We start from the raw sequence: 17,270 nt of genomic DNA, 5'->3' as shown, positions 1-17,270 counted from the left end.
TTTCCTGCTCCTCTGTTTTCTGCAGTACTGCTTGCCCAGCAAAATGAAAGCCTGGGATTGTGTGTATTGCTTCTTGTATTATAATCATTGTATCATTCTTTTTTGGTAATTGATCCTCTGACCCGTCACACAGGAGGTGGTGTTTTATTATTTTTCTGTCTCAAGCTGAGGCCTTTGGTGAACACCAAATGTAAGCTTCGTCCCACCTGTTGGTTTCAGCACTGGGGATGAGGATTAAGGCCAGTGGAGATGAGTTCGGTCTCCTAAACTTGCTCTCTCTGTGTGTCTCTCTCCTGTTGCCCATCCTGCCTCGTTGTTGCCTAACAAAAAAATTGGCTTTGTGTCTTGTCATGTTTTTTTGCATCACTGTTTGGTGTTTCCCTCACCCCCTCTCTGTCTTTCTATTCTTTCTCACCCCATCCTCTTCCCATCATTACACCCCTTTTTCACCCCACCCCCTCTTTTTCCCCTCTTTCTCTCTCTCTCTTTCTCTCCTTTTGTGGTGTGTGCCCGTGTGTGTGCATACTCCAGGCTAGCGCTGGATCACGCCATTCGCCACAAGCAGCTGAACATCTCCCGTTTCTCACCCAGGGTGGCAGGGGAGAACGACTTCCTCCAGACAGTCATAAACAAGGTCATCGCTGCCAAAGAAGTCAATCACAAAGGCCAAGGTAACATGACAAACGTATCTTGTGAAAATAACCTGTCAAGATGGCAGGCAGTTTTGTGTACCATCCTTTTTAAGGCGACCTAAGCAAACTTAAAAAAGCTGCCCATAATGCATTTTGGCTACCCAAATCATTTAAAGTGTGCTCAGGTTGTGTCTGGCTGTAACAGTAAAATATTTTAAATGTTGTGTCTGGGCTTAATTGAGTTTGGAAGGATTTATTCCGATCTGCTCCCAAGTGCACATTCTACTCTAAGTTAGAAAGTTATATGAGATGAAGCAACATCTAGGGGAAAAATATTCATGCTTAGTGTGTGTTTTCTTGCTTTGCTGTACAGTAACACATGTATATGTAGCTCATGTTCAGATTGACACTGGTTTTGGAGGCAGCGTGTTGTGCAGGGTTCTTCGAAATTTGGAATCCAGGCCTTGTTTTTAACCCTCCTAGCTAGTTAATTGAACGGTCATTCACTGGGTCCTTGGAATAACTATATTTTACCAGTCTGATGCATCTCACCACCTCATTGTTAACAGTCAAGATGAAGTTTCTTAGGTAAACCTGGATAATGATGAGTGATGAGCGGTTAAATCACAAGAATGTTTGTCGCTTTTGGTGATGTGGAGATGCAGTCAACAAGCAAGCATTTATTTGTTAGTTTATGTAAATCCTGAGGATAACCTTACACTAGGAAACAAGTCCCACACAATATGTAAATCACAGCACTTTGAAAACACTACACTACAATCTTTGCATTGTGAGAGGATGATAGCCTCCTAATCTGTTGTTTTCTTTCAGGTTCTTTAATAATAATAATCACAAAGTGCTACTCAGCTTAAAGACCCAGCACCTTGTTTTCAGCATCACTTTGCCATTGTTTATTATGGTATATGGTTGAGACCCAGGGTGATACAACCACAACCATGGGACAACCAGAAGTGACACCCAGGCTTGTTTATTCAGGCTCAGGGCCAAATGAAGGGGTCACTGGTAGAGTCAGACAGGGTTTGGTGTCCAGGACTGAGTTAATTCAGGAGTTGTTGGAGGACACAGTGGTGGAAGTTGAACCTGGAAAATGAGTGGGACTGCTGTTAAGTTTGCTAAAAGAGGAGTTCAAAATTAGATTTTTTCTTCATTATACACTGCTCCAAAAATATTAAGAGAACATCCTAGATCTGAATGAACGAAATATTCTTATTAAATATTTATTTTTTTACATAGTTGAAGGTGCTGACAACAAAATCACACAAATTATTGATGGAAATCAATTTGATCAATCCATGGAGGTCTGGATTTGGAGTCACAAGTGGAAAAACACACTACAGGCTGATCCGACTTTGATGTAATGTCCTTAAAACAAGTAGTAGATTTGTAAATTGATTGTCAATCAGTGTTGCTTTGATTTCAGTTTGATTTCACTGAAGTGTGATTGACTTGAAGTTACATTGTGTTCTTTTTATATGTTATTGACAGTGTCACTGTGATTCCGATCTCATTTTCCAGCTGTCCATAAAATCTTGGAAAAAAAACTGTGGTAATTGATGTATATAGACAGTATAGCATATAGGTTTGTTCCAAACAGAAATAGAAACCTTTTATAAACTGCCGTAGAATAATTAAAATAGTCGAAATTACTAGAAAAACTAAAACTAAACTAAATTTTCTTTTGAGCACAAATATATACCTTTAATAATTCTTTAATTTTAATTAAAGTGGAGAAGTGTTTCTGCATGATTAACTTCTCCTGGATACTGAGATATGGTGGTTGAAGTAAAATTAATGGATGAAGTTTTAAATATCCCATTAATTTTCTCAGGTTTGTGGGTGACACTGAAGCTCCTGCCAGGAGATATCCATCAGATTAGGAAAGACTTCCCTCACCTGGTGGACAGATCCACTGCCGTGGCTCGAAAGATGGGCTTTCCCGAGATCATTATGCCAGGTTGACATGCTTACCTTTTTATTTCCAGTTGAAAATTCAGAATAATTATAATTTAATAATAATTAATGATCTTTAAACTTTTGATCAGATTGTTTAAATGCAGTATTCAACAAATTTCCTACTCTGTTTCTTCTCTCTCTTTTTCTTCTTTTTTTTGCATTTTGAACCTCTATTTACAGCTTTGTTACGATCAACTAGTTTAGTAGTAGTTTGGGTCATAGTAGCCTAGTGGGTAACACACTCGCCTATGAACCAAATCCCACTTATTACCATTGTGTACCTGAGCAAGACACTTAAACCTAAGTTGCTCCAGGGGGACTGTCCCTGTAACTACTGATTGTAAGTCACTCTGGATAAAGGGCATCTGATAAATGCTGTAAATGTACACAAATGCAAAATGTGTTTTTTTTTTTTTTTCCCTTTGGTCTTATGGTTCTGCACAGTAGTGTACTTCTAGTAAAGCTTTTAATGTATTACATGAAAAACAGCATCTTTTTCAGCTCAGTTGCACAACAGTGGTTGGACCTTTTGTTTCTGCTGACATGAACTGCGCTTTACTGTTCAACAAGATATGGGGATATATACATCAACTATGGTCTTTGGCATTAAGTTGTTCCCCCTATTGAACTCCATAGTGTCTCTCTTTTTAGGGCGTGTTTTTTTTTCCAACCATGCAGCACCAATAGGTCATAAGCGATTTCCAACAAAATAAAAGTATATGAGTAATCAAACTGAAAATAATGATTTTAATAAAACTTCTGCCAATACCAAGTCCATCCCTTCACACTAGCAGAACATGTTTTTGCAATTGAACTGTTTTGAAGGCTGAATTCAGCAAAAAATGCATGTTTAATATATTTGGTTGAAATTGATTTTAACATTTTGGAAAGAAACCCAGTCCTGTACTCTGTAACATCTCTGAGTGAAAAGTCTGTGAAATTTTATTTAACATTGTTTTCTTTGGTGATGATTTTTGTGTCTCCTTGATTGTAGGCGATGTGAGGAATGACATCTACGTCACTTTGGTCCAAGGAGACTTTGACAAAGGCAACAAGACCACACACAAAAATGTGGAGGTGACGATGTCTGTGTATGATGAGGACGGGAAGAGGCTAGAGGTAACAGCAGCCTTTTCTGGTCTTTTGGTCTTTCTGTTTCCCTCCAGGCCTCTGCTCTGATACTCATCTTTCATGTTGATGTGAACCTCAAATCTGACACGGCCTCTCCACCATTAAACTCACACACTTTTTATGCACGCACTCTTTCTCAAACACACCCACACGCACACACACCCAACCGCACACAAAACATCCACTTAGTACAGAAACACACCAATCCAAATGGCCTCAAACAATCAAACTGTTTTTTTTTTTTTTTTTTGCTTTTTTGTTTTTTTTAACCGGCTCTGCGGTCTGTGAGGGATGGTTAGTGGCATGACTGCGGGATTAGGGGTGTGACTGTGGTAATTAGGTCAGCTTCTCTGACTGGGTAGTGGTCATTTCCATCCTGAATGAGAGGATGAGGAGGACTGATGCATCAGGCCTCCTTTCTCGCAAGGTAATTTTAGATTAACAAAATTGGAGGACCCCATTAAGACCAGCTGAGCCATCGGAAACTCAACAGAATCTCTGACACTCACACGTGCGCACACAACACACACACACTCACACACACACACACACACACACACACACACACACACACACACACACACACACAAAAACATATCCACACGCAGACACACACTGTGTACACAACTGGCTAGCAATTATAATGAAGCAGAGAATGAGATAATTACAGCCCCCTCTATTGGAACAGGCACTTGAATCAGCATGGAAGTGGTGTGTGCGGTTCTGCTCCCAGTGTCTGTTAGAACTCCATCAAGGCCTTTATAACCCCTAAAGGATACAGCCGTCTGATTGTGGAATTGGTTAATTATGTCAAATTCAAAAGACACAGTAGAGGAGAGCCGTGTGTGATGCATATCTATGTACTAGAGCATTTATGCAGAAAATTCTCTTGGCAACTGGTGTTGTTGCAAGGTTGGAGCTTCCGGTTTTGCTTTGATTGGTTTACTTGCGCTTTGTGCACCAGCTCTTCTAACCCATTCTATCTTTCTTGCCCGATAAAAACAAACCCGCCGTCAAAATTCTGAATATACTTGACACCAGCCCTTGACACTCTTGAAAATGTGACACAGCCACTCATCTGTGAGTGAAGTGTGCTTCCCTTGCCTGCCTGCCTGAGGAAGTAGTTGGGTTACATTTACATTTAAGGCATTTGACAGACGCCCTTATCCACAGCAACTTACAATGTGCTTCCATGTTACCATTGATGAAGTGATCAATTCTGGTTCACTAGGACCCCCAACTATGAATACAATCTTTATATTCACTGTGTTGTAGTTTCTATACATAAGTCAGAAAATAAGAAGGTTCTGAATTAATCTAAGTAATCTCTAAAGAGGAAGGTCTTGAGCTGCCGTTTGAACATACTCAGTGACTGTGCTGTTCTGACATCAAGGGGTAGTTCGTTCCACCACCAAGGGGCCAAGACAGAGAAGAGTCTAGATGAGTGTCTTCCTTCAGAGATGGAGAAACCAGATGAGCAGTACAGGAGGCTCTGAGAATACAAGGTGCAGTGCGAGGTATAATAAGGGCTGTGAGGTAGGATGGGGCTACTCCATGTTTGGCTTTGTAGGCCAGCATCAGTATTTTGAACCTGATGCGTGCAGCTACTGGGAGCCAGTGGAGGGAGCGCAGCAGAGAGGTGGTGTGGGAGAATTTGGGAAGGTTGAAGATTAGTTGTGCTGCTGCATTTTGTATTAGTTGTAGAGGTCGGATGGTACTTAGAGGTAGACCAGCAAGAAGGGAGTTGCAGTAATCCAGTCATGAAATTACTAAGGACTGAACCAGTATCTGTGTGGCCTGTGTTAATAAATAAGGACGGATTTGTCTGATATTGTAGAGGAGGAATCTACACGAGCGGGAAAGATTTCTCATGTGATTCTGAAGCAATCAAACAAACTCCCATGCACAGATACAATAGACATGTTATCTGTCCGAAAAGACTGACATTAGCTTACACAAAATTGCTTTCACTACTACCTTTTAAGGTAAGGCAGAGTACAAATAAGAATACAATACTGTTAAGTGAAGAGTTTTTGGTCCACTTACTGATGTTGGCGTGATTTTTGGGTTGAGAGCCAACTGTCAATGCATTCAATTTGTCTGAACTTCTGCACATTTCCAGAAAAATATGCAGACAAGATGAAGCAGTTCCAGTGGAAATTGTGGAGAAGTTTAGCCAATAGTTCAACAGAGTCATGAAGACAAAATGACTGAACTTTCTGAACTTTTTGAAGTTGTTTAAAAGTCATATACACTGTCTAAATCATTGCCCTTGTTGCCTCAGTTTATGCTTGTTTCTGCTGTCAATATGTCTAATTGTCAGAAGGTAGGAACTTTTTTGTACTAGACGTTTTGCTTAACATTAATCCACCATCCATATGTGGATGGTGCTGGTGCAAATGTCTGAAATGGACATCCCTTTTTTTGTTAGGAGCTTAAACAAACCTTTAGAAGTTAAAAAGAGACTGTCCACTGACTTGTTGTATTCACCTCCCACCCCTACTCACCTCCTGGGCATGGAAAAAAAGTTCAGGTTTAGGATTTTTTTCCACAATCAGCCCTGATATAGTCAAATGCAATAATAAGATTCTTCTGACTGCTAAAATGACTTTTCTGAGGTCACTGGCTAAAAATGTGTACATGAATTATGTACTGATATAATGTGTTAATTGTTCCACTGTGTGCTTGGTTCTGTGAAAAACAATATAGCCATTATTGCTTTTGTGTGTTTAAGCAAGCAAAAACACAAGTCTCATGCTGTGGTGGTTAAATGGATTATGCTCCTGCCTCGCTTTGTGTCTTAGCAACATGCCACAACGTTCCCCAACATTCCCCATGGCATAACACCCCTCTCAACAACACGTCTCTGCATTCTCACTCTCTGTCACTCACACATGATTGTGTATCCATCTTTGTCAGAGCCCTGGTTATTAAAATGTGAAATATAGTATTTATCTACACTAACATCAATTTAATTAAAGCATAACTAGAGCAAACTGGGAAACTCAAGCTCTTAGATCCACAAAACCAAAGTCCAGATTAGTATTCAGTATCTTCCAGAGTTAAAAGATCTTTAAGATCTTTACTTGCTCTTGAGGCCAGGGCCATGAAATGATGGTGTCTGAACTCAGCATTCCACCCTAAAACAAAACATATCTCACTACCCCGCTTTCCTCCCTGCCCCCAGCAGTGCTGGGGCAGCTGAGAGACGACACCTGTTCTCCTTCATAGTTGCTGGCTGTCAGGAAGAGTTAGCTGCTGAGTGTGTCCATTGGTTGTGTGGAGGAAAAGGGGCTGAGAAAGTGGGACACCCTGTGTCTATGTATCCTCATCAGCCACACTAAAAGTATATAATGTTGATAAAAGTCTATAATCTCATTATAAAATTGTTTGATGTATTAGGCAGCAAGTGAAATGTTTGTTCTTGACAATGAAACAAGCAAGCAAGCATCTGAATGACTTTGACAAGGATTGTAGTTGTGGTGGTAGATAATTGGGTAAAAGAAATCAAGCCAGATGGACCGGGTGTGGGACATAGCATCAATCATGTTTCCATGCACATTTTATACCTACAACTTGATTCTGCCATTTAATCAGACTTTAGTCCTTATTGCAGTGCATTGGAAGTGATTCAATTTATTGACTGATGCATTTCTTATTCTGCACACCGAGTGGAGGGTGGAGATTCAACTGGAGATTGACTTAAGCTGCCATAGATCAAATGACAGACAAACAACTTGGCTGACTGCAAGTACACAAACACTTTCTAACTCATAATGACTGCGTTTACATTACATTAACAGCATTTGTCAGACGCCCTTATCCAGAGCGACTTACAATCAGTAGTTACAGGTACAGTCCCCCTGGAGCAACTTAGGGTTAATTGTCTTGCTCAGGGACACAATGGTAGTAAGTGGGATTTGAACCCGGGTCTTCTGGTTCATAGGTGAGTGTGTTACCCACTAGGCTACTACCACCCTGCAGACACTGATGCTTCTGTAGCTGTGTCAGTACATATTATCAGGGTGTGCTGGTCCAACATTCCATTTAGTCAAATTTCACTCACACCAACACACTAACATGTATTTTAAAAGTCTGGATTCTATCAGGTTAGTATAACAAAGCGTCTCAAATCCAGTATACTTACCCATGATATTTGCATTTGCAGTCATGCACAGTACATGTGGTTTCAGCCAGTCTGTTATATACCAGATATGAACAAACATATTTTTAGATATTGATATGGTAATGCTTCCGCTTAAGGTCCAAATGACTCATGTGTTCGCTGTCTTATCTCCACACACACACACACACACACACACACACACACACACACACACACACACACACACACAGACACACTCACACAGACAGACACACACCAGATGGCTTCTCTGTTCAATTAGGTGGGTCAAATGACATCACCTAACAATTAACATTTCAATAATTAATTTTCTGTGAAAGGCCATATGGAAACAAAAGCATGGTGTTTATCCATGGAATTTGTAATAGGTTTTTTTTTTTAACTTCACCCCCCTGCAGACATAATATTGATTTTTTTTCTGGCTACATTAATTGATTACTATAACTTCTTTAAGAGGGTCTTTACATTTTTAAACATCTTTAAAATAAGTAAAGGATACCCCTTCCTTTGCTTCTTCGCTTCTATTTGGTGGGGAAATCATGTGGATGGTTTTCTTTTTTGAGGTCTGTTTTCACACCCATATATACATGTGGTAGTAATTCAGTTAACATATGGATCTGCTATATGAACACATGATTTGTTATCCTACAATGATTTTTTAACAGCACTAATGAAAATAAAACTAGGGATTTTATTTAGAATTATGAGAACAAAGTTTAAAGACACCAATGACTGCTAAAGTTTCAAGAATGGAAATTAGCACAGCATTCAGCAATGTGGCCTCACACCTCCATGGTTGTATGTTCAACAACAACAACATTTATTTCTTATATAGCCCAAAATCACATACAGTATGTCTCAATGGGCTTTGACAGGCCCTACAGTTGACACCCCCCACACTTGACCCTTCTGCACACAAGGAAAAACTCCACACAAAAAAAACTCTAGGAGAGAGAAAAAAAAAGAGAGGAAGAAACCTTGGGAAGGAGTGATACAGAGAGGGACCCCCTTCCAGGGTAGAGTGAGCCTGCAAATGGTGTCAGTGCAGGGTTGGATATGATATAATGATAAGTCCTACGGTTGTAGGGTTGGAGAAGTCCAGGATGCAGTCCAGTGTCATGGTCTAGATTATGTCCATAATGATGTTATTGGTCCATTTGAAGATCCCTGAAGCTGTAGTTGTAATGGTGGTGGTGGCTGTGGTGACCCTCTGGTTTGTTTCATGTTTTGTCCTTGTAAAGCAGTTGTCAGGAACCAGGTTTTATTTGCTGGTCTGATCACTGGGGTCTGCCAGTAGTCTGGGCGATTGATTCCGTGTCTCGGAGAAAAACAAACAGAAGCAGCGGCAGACGGTTGCACTCTAAGACCGATACTGAAATATGTGGTTATAGTGGTATATTGGTGCTACAGTGGCCTGGTACCCTAACTAGGACAGCCTAACTAGGGTGAATTTAACTCTGTCTGTGTCTAACAGGGGGACTGTGTGATAAACTGGACTTTATAATTGACACTGCATCAAAATCAAGTGAAATGAGGGTCTAGGACTTTAGCAAAAAAACAGAGAAAACAGATTAGGGTTAATTGTCAGATTGGATTTAAACACTGAGACTGTGTCTGAATCCCGGACACTGACAGGCAAGCTGTTTCACAACTGCGGAGGTCTATAGGAGAAGGATCTGCTCCCAGCTGTGACCTTCTGCACCTTTGGTACCAGTAATGACCCCGCACCCATTGATCGAAGGGGGCGTGGCGGTTCGTAAAGAACCAAAAGTTCACTCAGGTACTGTGGGGCGAGACCATTTAGAGCTTTATAGGTTAAAAGTAGGATTTTGTAGTCAATCCTAAATTTGATGGGTAACCAGTGCAGTGATTGTAAGACTGGGGTGATGTGGTCAAATTTCCTGGTTCTAGTTAGAACTCTGGCTGCTGCATTCTTTACTAGCTGGAGTTTACTCATGCACCTACTAGAGCATCCAGACAATAATGCATTGCAGTAATCTAACCTTGATGTAATAAATGCATGGACCAACTTTTCTGCATCATGCATTGAAATGATATTTCTTATTTTCGCAATATTTCTAAGGTGAAAGAATGCTATTCTAGTGACATTATCTACGTGCGAATTGAATGAGAGACCTGCATCAATGATGACACCTAGATCCTTCACTTCAATACTCGGTGAGATAGAAAGGCTATCCAGGGTTATTGTGTAGTCAGCCAGTTTATGCCTGGCTGCTTGAGGCCCAAGTACAAGCGCTTCTGCCTTGTCAGGGTTTAACAGGAGAAAGTTGGTGAGCATCCACTGTCTAATGTCCTTCAGACAATTCTCTATTTTGTTCAGCTGCTGCCTCTGATCTGGCATTGCTGACAGATACAGCTGTGTGTCGTCAGCGTAGCAATGAAAGCTAATACCGTGTTTGCGGATGACGTCGCCTAAAGGTAACATGTATAGAGAAAAAAGTAACGGACCTAGGACAGAACCTTGTGGAACACCAAACTCTACTTTACCATGTGAAGACGAAACACCATTGATGTCCACAAACTGATATCGGTTGGTCAAATATGATCTGAACCATTCAAGGGCTGTTCCCTTAATCCCGATAACATTCTCTAACCTGGCAAGGAGAATAGCGTGATCAATAGTGTCAAACGCTGCACTCAGATCAAGCAGGACAAGCAGCGAGGTGAGTCCCTGATCAGAGACCAACAGTAGGTCCATTAACCACTTTAACCAGCGCTGTCTCAATGCTATGATGAGGTCTAAATCCTGATTGATATACTTCATGGATTTTGTTACAGTCTAGGTATGCGCTCAGCTGCTGGGCTACAACTTTTTCTAAGATTTTTGATATAAACGGAAGGTTGGATATCGGTCTATAATTTTAAAGCTGACTGCGATCAAGATCCGGCTTTTTAATCAGGGGTCTAATGACTGCTACCTTGAACGAACTTGGTACGTGGCTGGTGCTAAGCGACGAGTTAACAATTTTGAGGATAGAATTTATAACATTGGGTGCTATTTGCTTAAGGAGCCTTGTTGGAATCGGATCCAAAGCGCAAGTACATTGATTTGATGACGAGATTAATTAGATTAATTCATGCTCTTTAATAGGGTTGAATCGTTCTAATCGGTGGTCTATTAGAAGATTATTTGCCATGGAAATATCGGCGGAGCTATTTGTTGTGCTTTTAATCTTCTCTCTATTTGTGACAATTTTAGTATTAAAGAAATTCATAAAATCATCGCTACTATGATGATATTGAGTGGTCGCATCCATTTCTGTCTTATTCCTGGTTAGTTTGGCTATAGTTTTAAACAGGAATCCGGGATTATTTTTGTTTTTGTCTATTAACGAGGACAGACACGTTGATCGAGCCGCGCTAGGAGCCTTCTTATAGTTAAGCAGGCTCTCCTTCCAAGCTATTCGGAATATGTTTAATTTTCTTTGACGCTCTTTGCGTTCTAATTTCCGGGCGGTCTTCTTAAGCGAGCGCGTGTGATCATTATACCAAGGAATTAAGTTTTTATCTCTTACTATCTTCCTTTTGAGGGGAGCGACTATATCTAACGTACTACGCAGTGTTGATTCTAGACATTTGGTCGCTTGGTCAAGTTCAGCGGGGTCTGACGGTGAGTTTATCAGCGTTGATAAATCTGGTAAGGTATTAATAAACCTCTGTGCCGTACTTGATGTAATTGTCTGTTTGTCTCTATAACGAGGGGGATTGAGTTTGTTGTGTCTCAGACATATTTTAAAAGCGATGAGGAAATGATCTGAGATCATTTCAGATTGCGGAAGAGTAACTATATCTTCTATATTTAAACCGAAGGTCAACACAAGATCGAGCGTGTGACCACCTTCGTGAGTAGGTCCTATTACATGTTGGTTAACTCCAACTGAGTCTAATAAAGACAGGAATGCGGTTCTTAGTGAGTCTTCTAATTTATCACAGTGGATGTTAAAGTCGCCGACAATTAGGGCTTTATCCACATATACAACTAATTTGGAGACAAAATCTGTAAATTCACTAAGAAACTCAGAATAGGATCCAGGGGGTCTATAAATAATAATCAATGGACTGAATTTTGGATTTTTATTTTGTGAGACTACATGAGTTATATTGGTATGTAGAATCTCAAAAGAGTTAAATCCTTGTCCGGGTTTATGAGTAATACCGAGGTTATCCTTATAAATTACTGCGACGCCACCTCCTCTTCCAGTTAAGCGAGGTTGGTGTACATAGCTGTATCCAGGAGGACTAGACTCGTTCAAATCCAGGCACTGACCTTGTGTGAGTTTGCATTTTCTCCCTGTGTTGGCTTGTGTCTCTTCTTGGTTCTCCAGTTTTTGCTGCCATCTAAAGGCATGCACACCAATTTAATTGGTGACTCTAAATTGAACAAAAGGTGTGTGTGTGCACCCTGCGGTTGGTTGGTGTCCCACCTAGGGTGATGGCCTCCGGCATCCACGACCCTGAGCAAAAAGGCAGTTAAGCATAGTGAGAGTGTTTTGAAATTATGCAGCAGTAATAAAATATCAATAATCAATTTCTCCAATTTTATTTCATATTTTTTTATGATGTACAAATTATATAAAGTTTTCAAGATAGAAATGTGGTTACTATGCTTCTATAGTAACTATGACAGGTGGACAACTTATATTCTGGAACAGATTTTATTTGCACCTGATGATGTGGTGATGTTTAAATGTAAGTAATAAAAGAGGAACAACATTGTGTTAAATATAATACTATTTATTCTGGTGACTAGTAGTCCTACCTAAAGAGCCTGGATGAAAGGGACAGTCGGAAGCTGGATTTGGGGTTTTCATTACAATTTTTTCTGTTAAAATTTTTTTTATTCTTTCTTGACCAAAAAGCGTAAGCAATCATTGAATGAATTAATGCAGTTTTCCCCAAAAACATGGTTTGAAGTGAAGCCTAGTGAATGAATGGCCTTCATGGGCTTTCTGTACCATTCTCAACATCTGCTTTCTTTTTTCTCCCTCTCTGCAGAAAGTAATCTTTCCTGGAGCTGGCGATGAGGGAATCACAGAGTACAAATCTGTCATATACTATCAGGTCAAACAGCCCCGCTGGTTTGAAACAATCAAGGTGAGCCCTGCACCCTGGCTGTAATAAGCTCTGTGTTGGAAAAAAGCGATTTATTGCCGTTGTGACTCGTTGAAGGCTTTTGCATGAATTTCCGTCCACAGTAGGGACCATACTAAACAATTGTGTCTGAGGGGACGATTGTGGGCATGCATGTAGTTCCCTGGTATAATGTCATATTGTAGCTTGCCACCTTTAATCGTTTGTGTGAAAGTGAAGTGATTGTCATTGTGAAACACTGCAGCACAGCACACTGTGCACACAACAAAATGTGTCCTGTGCATTTAACCATTCAGCCATGAAAGGCTCCTAAGGAGCAGTATTTTGAGACGGTACTTTGCTCTGTTGCAGCTTGGCAGTTCGGGATTCAAACCAGCCCAGTGTGTGTGTGTGTGTGTGTGTGTGTGTGTGTTTTGTGTCATTTTCATTTTCTTGTTCCAGGTTGCCATCCCCATTGAGGATGTGAACAGAAGTCATCTGCGCTTCACTTTTCGCCACAGATCGTCTCAGGACTGTGAGTATACCTGTCCCTTTTTTTTTTTTTTGCATTTTAAAGCCAGCCTTTGTTTTTCACAAAATACAATTTTAATTTTAGTTAATTTAGTTTTAGTTAATTTTAGAGATTCAACACAATCAGCCTCTGTAACAACACATATATATTCTTGCTCTTTAAATGTATAGCGGCCTTCTTAAGATAAAAATGTATCATAACTGCATATACAGTCTTGGGAAAGTACAGTATTTTAGAATAAATGTTGTTAAGCATCTTTATAACAAGTGAGAGAGAGTGTATGTGGTGTTTCAGGGGACCCAGAATGGCTATTTTCTTAAACTGGTTTCAGAGTGAATTTCTCTTGTCCACATTTCTGTGTGGACAGCAAAGTGTTTTTTGGGGATTTTTTTTTTTTGTGAAATCATTGACGTGTTTGCCCAACTTCCAACCTGACCTATATCCCAAAACACGGCATACATTCAACACTTGCGGATAACACATACAGCACCATTTATAGGTGTGGCGGGAAGTTAAACCGGCCTTCGGGTTGTTCTCTGCATCTCCGTGTGCATGACATTGTTTCAATTTTCCTGTGTGGATGATAGTTTTTTTGCAACCAAAAACTTGTTTTAAATAAAGGCATTCTAATGTAGATGGGGACTCATATTAAAGATTGTTTTCTCAAAACAATCTTTGATGAAATACCTTATGAACGGTATATGTACAGCATTAGTAATGTTTTTACTGAGTGACTTCAAATGCCAATATTTGGATACAGGGACTGATAGGATTTCAACTCTCAAATAAGGGACAAGTTGGCTGCAATCTTGTCACACTGATTGGTTTTGTGTGAACAAAACAGTTTGTGGTTTTGTGTCTCTGCTGGTGAGTAGAATGACTAATTTGTAAAGGATAAAGTAAATGTATATTATATAATAAATTAAACAGCACATGTGCTTACAAAGTTAAAAAAAAATCACTATAATGCATCTAAAAGCTGCAAAATCTTTCAACTCTAAAATTTGAAAACAATCTTATGGACTTGAACCAATTCACCTTCCAAGTGTTGTTATTTTCCCCTCCCCTTGGGCATGTAACACGTTTTCTGGGAAGTATCCAAGACATAAAAACAGGCACTTAAATCATTGCCTGTGTATATGCATTTATGAGAAATACTGTTTAAAATATATGGAAAAAAAAACTTGCACCCCCTCTCCCCTCTCTTCTTTTAAGACCACCATTAGAATTCTGGAGAGGACCCAGACACTGGGTTGGGCTACACAAACAGCCCACCTGCAGCTCCGCAAGTTTAAGGCAAGGGCCACTAAATTACAGCTTAAATCCCAGACAGCAACAACACCAATATAATGCTAAACATGTTCAGTGTTCCTTTGTTTCTACCACAATCTTTAACAAGTGATTTATGAAATGCTTAATCAGTGCATAGTGCTTTGCATGGTAGGGTATGAATTTTGATTTAGATTTTATTGCAAATGAAGAAATATGACACTTAATGGTACTTCACCATAATATATCAGGAGGATGAGGCTTTTTGTTGTCATTTGAATTTGCGTGATTGCTTTGATAACAGATTCAGATGGATGACCATCTTTGCTCATGGCCACATCTGAACTTTTTCTGATGTGACAGATGGCTGACCATGGTTGCCCATCCTGTGACCCTCTGCATCTTCTGCTGTTTGGACCAGACCCTTTTTTTTTTTTTTTCTTCCTTTCAGGGGTGGATAAGGGTCTACTGCATGATTTATTTTGACAGCTGACATTTATAACTTTGACAGGTAACTGCAGAATGGGGGTGGTTCTCTGTTGCACTGACCGAAATGCAGGGGGACAGCTCTGAGATTGCAAATGGGGAGTCAGTACTCTTATTTAACTCAACAACCACAATTTATGAGACAACCCAATGCTAGATATTTACGTTGTGTGTAGAGACCATTACATTTTCATTAATCCTCTAATAGTGCAATTACTATTAAACATATTACTAATTTAATTTTCTGCTTTTTAAAAATTCTCACATAAAGTGCTATTTTGCCAAACTGCAATGAAAATGCCAATTTTTCATATTTCATGGTCTCCGAACATTAAAATACATTGTACTTTTTGTCTTTATGAATGAGGAATGAATTTTCACAAAGGGTGAGAATGTATTCTTCCAAACGTCACTGAAGGAAACGATAATGTATCATATTTAAAAAAAACCTATCATCACTCAGCTCTGTAATTAAAGCTCAGTTACTGATTGCTATTAGCTGGGATTTTTTGCATAGAAACATTAATCAGTCAAAGCAGTTTAACTACTGGGTTTAAAATAAATAGGATAGTTTGTAGGATCTCACCCGTGAAATGCGACGTACCTCATGAATGTGCAAACAAATTTAGGTTTGGATCATAATATACAAGGCAAACAGGCTGTAGATATTGCCCCCTAGTTGTCTCCAACAGTTATTCCAGACAACATTAAATGGAAATCCAAATGAATTAATAATAGAGTTCGTAGATGTATATATATATTTTTAAAAGTCTTATTTGTTAGTGTATTATTATTGTTAATTATTAATGTCTTTTTTTTTTATATCATACATTTTAAAAATATTATTTATTTAATATGTTAATACTTTAGCTTCTGGTATCTACGACCTGGTTAGTATTAAGCATATATGGATAGTAAGTGAGTGAATAATTTTATTCACTGCAGTTTTTCCTACATCTATTTTTTCCTGTGCAAATTCCTGAGGTTTTCTCAATTTATGATTTTAATCATATTTATCATAATATTAATTTGTTGGGTCTTGTGTATGTTGATTTATACTAATATTGCAAGTTATATTAGTACAAGATAGCGGTTTCTAATATTGTGGCCAAAGTGAGTACTTCTTTGTGTTTATCTTCTTATCTCCCATACCTGTGTCGATTTCTCCTTCACTGTGTCTTAGACGACCCCATTTTCTGTCATGCCTGTTCCATCGTTCTCTGCCATGCCTGCCTGATGCCACCCGCTGTGCAAAGTGATTATTCACTGCCGCCTTAGACACAGCAAAGCTGCATGTGTGGTTTATGCAGAGGTGATGCACAAGAACCTCAGACCAATCGCAGCCCAAATGTGCATACATTTTTGCTTGTTGATCCGCGTTGGTGATTAATGTGATTCTGTTCAACCGGTCAGTTAAGGGACAGGGCTATAACTCAACAACCCGTGCACCAACTTACCCATGCATGAACAGATTATGTATGCAGGAAGCCTACAAGTGGGCACACATACACTCACACCTGAGGAAATGTGTATGATATTTTCTCTGCAGTGAAAAACAGCTGGGGGGCCACCCTGCTGATAATAATAAAGGCGGAGAAACAGAAAAGAGATAGCAGAACAGGGCTTTGTGTTGGCTGTACATACACACACACACACACAGAACTGGCAGGGAAGTGGTGAGTTTCTGGAACCTTCTGTCTTACACAGGGTCTGTGTGTTGGAGGATAATTGGAAGCGAATGTGAGAGGGCTGGAGGTCTACTCTCTACAGCAAGTCCTAGGGCTACCACACACACACTCACACTCACACACACACACACACACTCACACTCACACACACACACACACACACACACACACACACACACTACTGACTCAGCGTGAGCCTGGCCGGCACTTGTGGATTGTAGTAGTGATTAAGCAGCTTGTTGGGCTATTCCCCTGTTGCCCAAATTGACACTGTGTGTTTGCTCATCTGCCTGTGAAGCGTGACTGGTCGAACCCTGGCCCTT

The 17,270-nt window shown here is 39.8% G+C and overlaps 1 protein-coding gene across 4 annotated transcripts in view; it reads left to right on the top strand.

Annotated features, from left to right (window-relative positions):
• The window catches only part of dock1 (dedicator of cytokinesis 1), a 263,022-nt gene that overhangs the window by 40,969 nt on the left and 204,783 nt on the right, over nt 1–17,270 (top strand). For 2 of the 4 annotated variants that reach the window (XM_028961081.1, XM_028961080.1), the window contains exons 12-16: nt 532–671; nt 2,482–2,607; nt 3,601–3,725; nt 12,898–12,996; nt 13,435–13,507. In XM_028961081.1, coding sequence (XP_028816914.1) covers nt 532–671; nt 2,482–2,607; nt 3,601–3,725; nt 12,898–12,996; nt 13,435–13,507 — 563 coding nt within the window. The remainder of the gene's footprint in view (nt 1–531; nt 672–2,481; nt 2,608–3,600; nt 3,726–12,897; nt 12,997–13,434; nt 13,508–17,270) is intronic. The other 2 variants (XM_028961083.1, XM_028961082.1) reach the window with 1 other exon arrangement.

Source organism: Denticeps clupeoides, chromosome 2 (assembly GCF_900700375.1).
Source record: "Denticeps clupeoides chromosome 2, fDenClu1.1, whole genome shotgun sequence".
Taxonomy (NCBI): Eukaryota; Metazoa; Chordata; class Actinopteri; order Clupeiformes; family Denticipitidae; genus Denticeps; species Denticeps clupeoides.
The sequence above is the reverse complement of the archived record's forward strand: the minus strand, read 5'-3'. Positions and strand labels throughout refer to the sequence as shown.